The sequence below is a fragment of the Arachis stenosperma genome, chromosome 4, assembly GCF_014773155.1.
Source record: "Arachis stenosperma cultivar V10309 chromosome 4, arast.V10309.gnm1.PFL2, whole genome shotgun sequence".
NCBI classification, from domain to species: domain Eukaryota; kingdom Viridiplantae; phylum Streptophyta; class Magnoliopsida; order Fabales; family Fabaceae; genus Arachis; species Arachis stenosperma.
This window is the reverse complement of record NC_080380.1, coordinates 109,735,529-109,746,162: the sequence shown is the minus strand read 5'-3', so window position 1 is coordinate 109,746,162 and position 10,634 is coordinate 109,735,529. Positions and strand designations below refer to the sequence as shown.

The window sequence follows — 10,634 nt, the reverse complement described above, 5'->3', positions numbered from 1 at the left end:
TCTTTTTTTTTTGTTTTATCTTCTCAAATTTATTCTTGTTTTACTTTTTTAACAAGAATAAAAATAAAAAAATCAAACAAAAAAGAAGAAGAACACATAATGCTGCAAAATTACTTGGAAGATGATGAACTTACATTCATTCAACTAAAAGAAAGAAAGAAATAAGGAAAAAAAAGAAGAAGAAAAGAAATGCAGCATTAGAGAAAATATTTTTTTGTATTTACAGCAAATTTAGGTGTAACACGAAGATATTTGGTGTAACACGAAGATATTCAAATGTATTGTTTAAGAATTTTTGGTGTATATATGCTGATAAGTTTTGCATAATTCAAAACTCTTCATCTTCATCCTCTTCATATTCTGCTGCTTCTTCTTCTTCTTTTCATCATCATCACCATCTTCTTTTTTTTTTTATTTATCTTTTCCCTTTTTATTTGACATTCTCAAGTTTCTTCTTATTTTACTCTTTTGACAAGAATAAAAACAAAAAAGAAGAAGAAAAAACACATAATGCTGTAAAATTACTTGGAAGATGATAAACTTACATTTATTCAACTAAAAGAAAGAAAGAAATAAGAAAAAGAAGAAGAAGAAAAAAATACAGCATTAGAGGAAATATTTTTCTGTATTTGTAGCAAATTTGGGTGTAACACAAAGATATTTGGGTATAAAACGAAGATATTCGAGTGTATTGTTTAAGAAGTTTCGATGTATGTGTGCTGATAAGTTCTGCATAATTCAAAACTCCATCTTCCTCCTCTTCATCTTCTGCTGCTGCTTCTTCTTCATCTTCTTATTTCATATTCTCATAATTCTTCTTGGGAGAAAAAAATTAAAGAAAAAAATACATAATGTTACAAAATTAATAGGAAGAAGAGGAGGGAAAAAAATGTAGCAACAACAACAATAATAAAAAAAATGATGATAAAGATGAAACACGTAAAAAAATGAAAAAAAAAGACAAAATACAAAAAAATATAATATAATTTTACATGCATATTTTATAAATAATTTATATGAATTGTATTTCAAAAAAAAACTTATATATGTAACACCATCCTAAATATTATTGGTACTAATTTTAAAAAAGTTGGTGGTATTATAATAATAAAGAAAAAGGAGTGACCCTTGGCGAAGGCAAAGGAATAGGATCCAACACGGGCAGTTGGCCTCTCCAGAAATATTTGCCATTCGGAGCCTGTATGGTTGGGAATTGTGGGACCCACCCGTTCGTTTTCCGTTCCATTCCGCCGCGATGTCCCTCTCTGCTGATCTTTCTTCCACCATGACATCATTCATCTTTCGATCTTAACCATGCTATAAATATATTAATAATTAATTTTAGTTTAATTTATTTTTAAAAAATATTTATATTTTAATATATATTTTATATTTATAATTAATTAATAATTAATTTTAATATACATATAACATAAACACCAACATATACTCATGATTCACCTTTTTAACTAACCATTTTTTATAATTTAATTAACAAGAATTACCCGTATCATATAATGAATAGACAACCAAATACTCCTAATGAGCTAATTGTCAATAGTTTCTCTTTTTCACCGTCGAGGAGAAAGGAACAAAAATCAAATACAACAATTTGAATTTGAATTTAAATGAAAAGCAATGTTTTCACAACCAATACAATTATTAACTATTAAGTATCTTTTAAAGTTTAAACATATAAGCTCAACTTGCAAATATTAAGGCTACATTTGATTATGAGAAGATGATAAAATTAATATTTTTATATTTTATTTAATAATAAATTAAAATAAATTATATAAATTTAATTTATTTTATATTTTTATTTAAAATTTTTAAAAATATATAATAATAAAAATATAATTATAAAAATTAATAAAAAATAAAAAATAAATTATATTTTTTATTAAAATTTTTATTTTATTTTTAGATGGACATAAAATACATCAATTTAATATTTTTAGATATAATATCTATTTTTGTGTCTTATGTATCAAATATAATTTTATATTTTTGTATTCTTATTTTAGTGTTTCATATTTATAAACAAACAGTCTAAAAATCATTTTCTTGGTGTCTAATTGTCTAAATATTAAAAGTCTCTTAATAAAAATAAAAGTACTAACAATTGATTAAAAAAATACTGTGTATACACTAAAACTTAATTAATATTTAATACATTAATTATTATACATTTATTTATTAATATATATATTAATTATATAATTTATTTTTAATATATATTTTATACGAATAATTTATCTACTCATATGGAAGATATGTTTACATAAATATAATAATACTTAATTAATTAATATAATGAGTTAATGACAATCGTGTGACATTATCAAAAGTAAATGAGTATGTGAACGCATACCATCAATTTCATTAATTTTTTAAAACAAAAATAATATACATTGGTATGGAATATATTTTTTTCTTTTATTTTTATCTCCTACTTTAAATATTCTTTTCAAATATTCCTTTTTGATATATAGCTAACAGTATTGTTTGTGATGTGAAAGAAAGGAAAGGAAAAAATAAAATTACGAAGGGAATACCATGTCATAAATGGATTGGAAATTTCTATATACTATAGAAAAATAATGAGTCTTTCTACACATTAATTTATTAGCACGAACAATTAAGAAAATACAGTGAAAATATAATTAAAAATAACAATAAATAAATAATTACAAAATAATATGAAATCATTTAAGTTTTTTTTCCAAAACAGTAGAGGATGAGGATGTCTCTTTAGTAATTGGGGCAAGTGTGAGAGAAAAGTTGGGGGTGGACATGTTGGTAAATTACTTGTATACGTGTGATGTTATGATTGGGTGGAGAGGCATAATTGAAGTTGACGAGACAAGTGATGGATATAAAAGGGAAGAGGGGTTGATGAGCAACGTGCAAGAGAGACGAAAGAGCAGTCCAAAAACCGAGTGAGTATGGATCGGTACAGCAGCATCTCAGGGGATTATTTGTTAGATCCACATAGTGAAGAGCTGATGAAAGCACTTTACCCTTTTTTCCAAAGTGTTTCTTCATCGCCACCAGCTTCCTCTCCTCTTCCAAACCTCTTCTCACCCTCTTCCTCCATAGGCCTCAACAAACTCACCCCAACACAAATCATCCAAATCCAAGCGCAGTTCCAACTTCGCCAACTTCAACAGCAACAAGTTATGTCTTCCACATGTGTCCAACACAGCAACCAAAAGCACCTTTCCCCAAAGGGGGTCCCCATGAAGCACGTGGCCACCACCCCAACCAAAGCCACAAAGCTTTACCGCGGTGTTAGGCAAAGACACTGGGGGAAGTGGGTGGCGGAAATCAGACTCCCCAAGAACCGAACCCGCCTCTGGCTGGGAACCTTCGACACCGCAGAGGAAGCAGCTCTGGCATACGATAACGCGGCTTACAAGCTTCGCGGTGAATTCGCACGCCTCAACTTCCCTCACCTTAAGCACCATGGTACCCGCGTCTTCGGTGAGTTTGGTGATTACAAGCCTCTCCCTTCTTCCGTGGATGCCAAGCTCCAAGCCATTTGCGACAAGTTGGCTCTTTCTCAGAAACAGGAGCCATGCCCCTCTGTTGTGAAGGTGGAGCAAGATCAAGTGCTTTATCCTGAGCTAGAAGATTTCAAGGTGGAGTCGGATGAATCATGTGCAGGATCGTCCTCCCCTGAATCGGCTGCGACCACTCTTTTTGATTTCTCGGATTGTTGCAAGTGGGAGGAACCGGTGAGTTTTGGCTTGGAGAAGTTCCCCTCCGTGGAGATTGATTGGGCAGCCATATGACTCATCATCTTGTGTGTCTGTGTGTGTTAAGTTATTATCCTTTTGGGCAGCTTCTGCAATCAAGTTTTTGGCATTTGCAGACATGGTTGTTGCCATATTTTAGGGCTCTTGGTTTGTGGGTGCTTTTTATTCCTTGCATAACCATGGGACCTTTGTAATCTTATCTACTCTGCTTGTTCAAAATGTAATTAAACCGTCTTCCAATACATCAAGTTATCCTAAATCCGTGGGCATTTTATTTTTGGTACAGTTTGATACGTAATAAACTTTAATTTAACTTATGACTTGTACATTGAAGAAATTTAAACAATCAGTTGATTCTATGTGATTCCGAGCAAACAAGGTTGCAGCAAAAGAAGCCTTGCGACAATTCAATCATTTTTATTTTTTATATTAGGTTAATAGTAGTATTTTTTAAAATTGTGGACTGCTGTGAAATTTTTTTAAAATGTGGAATGATTTAATTTAGAAAATAGAAATTGAACCATCTAATTTTTAAAAAGTACAGAAATCGAATCAATTGGATCCTCTTATTTTTGTTTTCGGGTCCTCTGATTTGTGTTTAAAAAATTAAAAAAATTTGATTGTGTTTAAAAAAAGGTTAAATATATTTTTTATTCCTAAAGTTTGACAAAAGTTTTAAAAATAACTCTAAATTTTATTTTCTTTCAATTTTGTTCTAAAAGTTTTCGATTTGCATCAAATATACTCGCTAATTTTTCAAAAACTTTAAGACCAATTCAACAACAATTTTATAAAAACAACTCTCAACACAAGCAAATCAAGCATAATTTTTATGCATTATTGTTAGACTGGTCTTAATTTTTTTTAAGATTTTGCCATAGAGGGTATATTTGATCTAAATCCAAAACTTTTGAGATAAAATTGAAACAAAATATAATTTAGGGGTATTTTTTAAACTTTTGCCAAACTTCAGAAACAAAAAATATACTTTACCCTTTAAAAATTTTAAAAAAAATTGAGGTACATTAAATCGATTGTGTACCTTAAATTTTTTCAATCTTTTAAATATAAATCGGAGGGTCCGATTTGTGTACCTGTATCAAAAATTACAATATTAAAATATATCACTCATCTCACTTTCATATCTAAATTTTTTAACCATAACAATCTCAATATATAGATATTTAAAACAGAAACAATCAAACCTTCAATACCAATTATTAAATTTCAATAATTGTGAAAAATATGGGTAGGGAGAGCGGAACAAAGGAGACGATGATAAGGTTTTAGGAGACGCAGGGGTAGCTGATGGCAAAGGGCAGTGTTCACGAAGGTAGTGGAGGGAGGGCGGAGGATCATGTCTCGAGGTTGGCGGATGAGTTTTGGAAGGGAAGAACGTCATGGAGGCTGGGGGAGGGTCTCGCATGTCTCATGATAAGGCTTCTGCATGCGTTTTGGGGGGTTTGAGGGAAAGCTACACCATAGGGTATGGGAGATGCAGAGAAGAGTTTGAAGGGCAAAGAACCTATTAAGATGTCCTTTAGAGACAAAGTAATGGGAGAATCTTCGGCTAGGGTTTCTCATGTGGCAGATGCTTTGGATGCGGATATGATGGCTACCATTAAAGATGGAGAGATCCCTAGCGTGAAATTCACGGAAGCTAGGGAGATTCTCTTTGTCCCTTATAGGGATGCCATCATTATTAAAGTTCTTGACAAATCTTTCAGCTATACTGCTATCACGCACAAGTTAAGAGGAGTTTGGAGAACTAAAGGCCACTATGAGATATTGGACGTTAGTTTTAGTTATTTTCTCATCAAGTTTGACTTATGGGAGGATAGAGAGAGTTCTTCTTGGCGGTCCATGGATGATTACGAAAAATTATGTGGCGGTAAAGTCGTGGTGCCCTTCTTTTCGTCCGTGTGAGGATTTCTTTGGATCCACTTTAATTTGGATAAGAATCACCGGACTCAGCATCTAGTATTATAGTGAGAAGGCTATCCTAAACATAGTAAGATCGGTGGGAAGGCCGATTAAGGTTGATTTAACCACCAAGTCAGCTGAGTGTGGCAAATATGCAAGAACATGCATCCAAATCAATCTCGGTCAACCTGTGATACGCAAGATTCTGGTTGCTGGCTTTGAGTACGCCATTGAGTATGAGAACCTACATCTCATATGTGAGAAATACAATTGATTTGGGCATGTGACCTGGGATTGTGGGAAGGCAAAAGGGAATGACGTGATACTGCCAGTGGAAAGGACTGTCACAACGTCTCGGCAGGAGCAGGATGGGGGAATAGGTGAGCCACCAACAACCACCGAGGTCAAACCATAGGAGAAAATGGTGCACCAGAGTTTCAAATTTGAAAACGCAGAAGTCAATGCTGCGTTGAAAGTGGAACATGCAGATTTTATGGGTGAAACGTTGCATGAGAGTTCGGGAGACACTAATTCACCTAATGATGGGGAGTAGATTACAATTACCAAAAAAGAAAAAGCTAAGATAGGCTCAAAAAGAGATTTTAATCTTAGAAGGCCCAATGTTGATAAGAAACCAACATAGGGCGATAAGGGCCCATTACTAGTTGATAGTGAGGTCATGAAGCCCGCTCCAAAGGACAAGGTAACACGCATAGAGAAAGCTTCTTTTCTTGGGAGTTCTTCGAGAGTGAGTAAAGGGAGCGTTGCACCTGTTTTTTAGACACTGGCCATCAATTCGAACCACAAGAGAAGGAGACATCCCTCTCTTTAGAGCTCACCAACTAATCTTGTCGGAGGAGTCAAGCAAGATGAGACCAAGCAAGAAGGAAATGATGTTTTGGAAGGAATTACTAAGACGAGAGACAGAGGACCTTCGATGTGAGAGGTGTGTGTTGTCGTTCCATCATCAAGGTTGGTTCTTATGGTTGTGATTTTATGAACTTGATTAGTTGGAACATAAGAGGAGCCTCAAACAAGATGGCTCGAGTGCATTGCAAAGATTTGGTAAGATGTTTTAATCCTACTTTTGTTATTCTTATAGAAACACATGTTGCTTTTAGTATTATGAAATTTTTTTAGGAAAGTTTGGTTTTCTTCCGATTGGGATAGTGAAAGCTAGTGAGCATAAAGGGGGTATATGGTTTTTGTCTTCTGATGATAAAGCTAAATATAGAGTGATTGCTACCAAGGAACAATGTCTTTTTGTAGAAATTGATAGTGGAGGAAGGAGTTGGGTTTGTAGCGCGGTTTATGGTAGTCCTTAGGCAGCGACCCAAGGAGATATATGGGACCATCTTTTAGCTCATGGAGTTTTTATTCAGGTTTCTTAGCTTGTAACTAGGGATTTTAATGAAATTCTAAGTTCTCAAGAGGTGAAAGGAAGTCTCTTCAATACTTATCGTTGCAACTATTTTTCTAATGTGTTAGATGCTTGTAATTTGTTTGATCTGGCAACAGAGGAAAGAAAGTTTACCTGGTTCAGGAGAGTTCAGGGAAATAGGGAGGTGGCTAAGAAATTGGATAGAGCGTGTAGTAACAGCAGTTGGAGGATTATGTTTCCTGAAGTTTTCACAGAAGTGCTGAGTCAGTTGCATTCTGATCATTGTCTTTTACTTATTAGATGCTTTGGAGTTCATAGAGGTGCTGCATGGGCTACTCACTCTTCTTATAAGGGTGTAATCCATCAAGCTTGGAATGGTACTGGCACCCACTTTTATGGCAAGCTTTGGAAAGTGCAATAGGCTTCTCAAGAATTCAATTCTCGTGTATTTGGGATATTTTTGTCAAGAAAAGAAACCTTAAAAGCAAGCTTGATGATTTGCAAAGAAGATTGGAAATTAGTGACGAGGCTACTCTTAAAGAGGAGGAATAGAGGTGCAGGGAGGAATATAATTTGGTCCTAGCCCAGAAAGAAATGCTCTAGTTTTAAAAGTCTCCGGAACAATGAGTAAGATATGGTGACAAAAATACAAAATTTTTCTATATGCAGGCTATTATTAGATGGAAAGCAAACAAGATTCATGATCTCTTTGTGAGTGATGGGTCTTGGTCCTCTGATCCGGAACTTCTTCTGCAAGAGGCATTGACCTTTTATAAAAATTTCTTTTGTTCCACTGAATCGGTGGAGGTGCATCGTTTGAGGGATTTTCTGAAGCCTTCTCTTAGCCGTGAGGCTTGTGAGAATTTGCTAAAGCCGGTCTCGTTGCTGGAAGTTAAAGCAGTAGTAGACAGTATGAGCCCTCTCAAAGCCCCAGGGCCGGATGGGTTCCACGTATTCTTCTTCAAAGAATATTGGGATGTTGTAGGGCACGATGTGTGGAATTCAGTTCGGACGATTTTTTAGGGGGATGTGATTAATCCAGCTATATTGGAAACTCTTATTGTGCTTATCCCTAAGGTTGACGTCCCAAGCAGAATGAAGGATTTTCGACCTATCAGTCTTTGCAACGTCATGTATAAGATTGTAACTAAGGTGCTAGTAAGCCGCTTTAGACCTTACTTAGCTGACTTTATCAGTCCGAATCAGGGAGGGTTTATTCCTGGTAGAGGAACTCCTGACAATATCATTATAGCACAAGAGGTGCTCCATTTCTTGAAGAAAACTAAGTCAAAGAAGGGTGTTATGTCTTTCAAAATAGATTTAGAGAAGACTTATGACAGGGTTGACTGGAAGTTTTTGGAGTACACTTTGGATTTCTTTGGCTTTCATATCCCTATCAAGAATCTCATTATGAAGTGTATTCAAGTATCCTCTCTTTTGATTCTGTGAAATGGGAGTAAGTTAAATGGTTTTCAACCTAGAAGAGGGCTCCGGCAGGGTGATCCCATGTCGTTGTATCTTTTCGTCCTTTGTATGGAGATGCTAGCATGTTTTATTTCGAACCAAGTTGAGTTAGGGGTGTGGGACCCAATTGCTGTCTCGTGGAGAAGGTAAAAAATTTCGCATCTAATGTTTGCTGATGATCTCTTTCTATTTTGTAAAGCTAGCAAGACTCAAGTTCAACAAGTCATGCATTTCTTGAACTTGTTCTGCAAGGCCTCAGGCTTGAAAGTGAACATAGATAAGTCCAAAGCTGTTTGTTCCAAGAATGTGCCTAATAGTCGTAGGGAGGTGCTGGCTGGTGTGTTGTCAATCATATTTGCTCATGACTTAGGAAGGTATTTGGGAGTTAATCTCAACCATCCGAGAGCTTATAGAACAGCTTGCTTAGAGTCCGTGAAAAAAATTAGAAGTAGATTGTCTAATTGGAAAGGTCGTCTCCTAAGTAGGGCCGATAGACTTTGTCTTATAAAATCTGTGGCATCCTCCCTCCCTATCTACTAGATGCAAGTTGAACTCTTTCCCAATAAGGTTTGTTCTAAGATTGATTTTGTTATGCGTAATTTCTTATGGAAAGGTAAGACAGATAAGCGGGGATTGAATTTTGTGAAGTGGAGTACCATGATAACTCCCAACATATATGGGAGTCTTGGTATTCGGGATGCTCGAAGTGTTAATATGATTTTTCTTGGTAAATTGGTCTGACAGATCTTTCAGGATAGAAACAAGTTATGGGTGCGCATTATGCTTGCAAAATATGTGCAAGGAATATGAATTTGGATCTAGTTTGCCCTATGCATGCCTCGGGAATTTAGTGTACCATCACAAAAGTTGTTAGGAGATAAAAAAGGTTTATGTGTGGTGTACAAGCCCTCTAACTCAGTCTTTTTGGTATCATTCCTGAAGGCCTTCAGGAGCTCTCGCTCAGGAGGTTCCTTTTGTGCATATCTCTGACAAGGGTCTCTCACTTAGCGATGTATGGTTTGCAGGTGGCTGGCACTTGGAGTGATTACACACTATTCTAACAGAGGCTTTAAAGATGGATATTACATCTCATAATCCATTTCTACTGGAAGCGGATGTTCTCAACTGGTATTAGGGACCGAATGATATTATGGTTTACTCCACAAGGAGTGGCTATGAATGGCTGCTAGAATGGAAGGTACAGTGGGATACCAATGAGACTTGGTTATGGCTTTGGCATAATGAATATCCCTGAGAAGATTAAAGGACTGATTTGGCTTTGTTTACATAATGCCATTCCCACTGTCAGTTCTTGTTTCCGCAGAAACTTGACAACCACAGATCTGTATCCTAGGTGCAATGAAGTGCCAGAAACTGCAGAACATTGCCTCAGATTTTGTAATAAAGTAAAGTCTATTTGAAAATGTCTAGAGGTGGGAATGAGCAGAAGGGATGCCTCTTTGGATTTCTGGGCCTGGCTTCGTGTTAATCTTAGAGCAATAAAAGCTATTTTTGCTATAGAACTCTGGTGGATTTGGAGAGATAGGAACAATGATATTTTCAATCCAAATGATAGTTGGAGCATGGAGAAAGTTATCATGTTTGTTAGACATTCAACGGATGAATATGGTATTGTTAAGTGCACTAATCAGGTTACTTCCCATCCTTCTTTGATTAATTCCTGGTGTCCTCCTCCTTTAAATGTTATGAAACTTAATTGTAACGCAAATCTCTTTGAGCAATTTCATCTTGCTAGATTTAGGTGTGTCCTTAGGAATGACACTGGTAAGTGGTTGACGGGCTGCTTTGCAAGCATTCCAACAGGTTCGATCACTTGGTGTGAGCTTTATGCCATTTGGAGGGGTCTTTGCTTGCCCTAAAATTGTGGGAATAAGGAGATTATTTATGAAACAGATTGCTTGGAGGCTTATCTTTTGATTACCAAGGATTATATGGTGATGCATAAGGATTTTAATGATCTCCTTTTGAAGATTGCTGAGATGATGCAACAGAATTGGGTAATTCATGTCCATTTGATCCAGAGAACAGCAAACTCAGCTACTGATTTTTTAGCAAGGATAGCGGCACGCCATAGTCTTCCTTAT

At 35.5% G+C, this 10,634-nt stretch overlaps 1 protein-coding gene across 1 annotated transcript; it reads left to right on the top strand.

The window, feature by feature from the left end:
- The first annotated feature begins 2,796 nt into the window (after positions 1 to 2,796).
- Positions 2,797 to 4,020, top strand: LOC130975299 (ethylene-responsive transcription factor ERF060-like). The gene is made up of 2 exons (XM_057900114.1): positions 2,797 to 2,802; positions 2,886 to 4,020. The coding sequence occupies exons 1-2, from the start codon at positions 2,797 to 2,799 to the stop codon at positions 3,795 to 3,797; spliced, it is 918 nt and encodes a 305-aa protein (XP_057756097.1). The 3' UTR covers positions 3,798 to 4,020.
- The last annotated feature ends 6,614 nt before the right edge of the window (positions 4,021 to 10,634 follow it).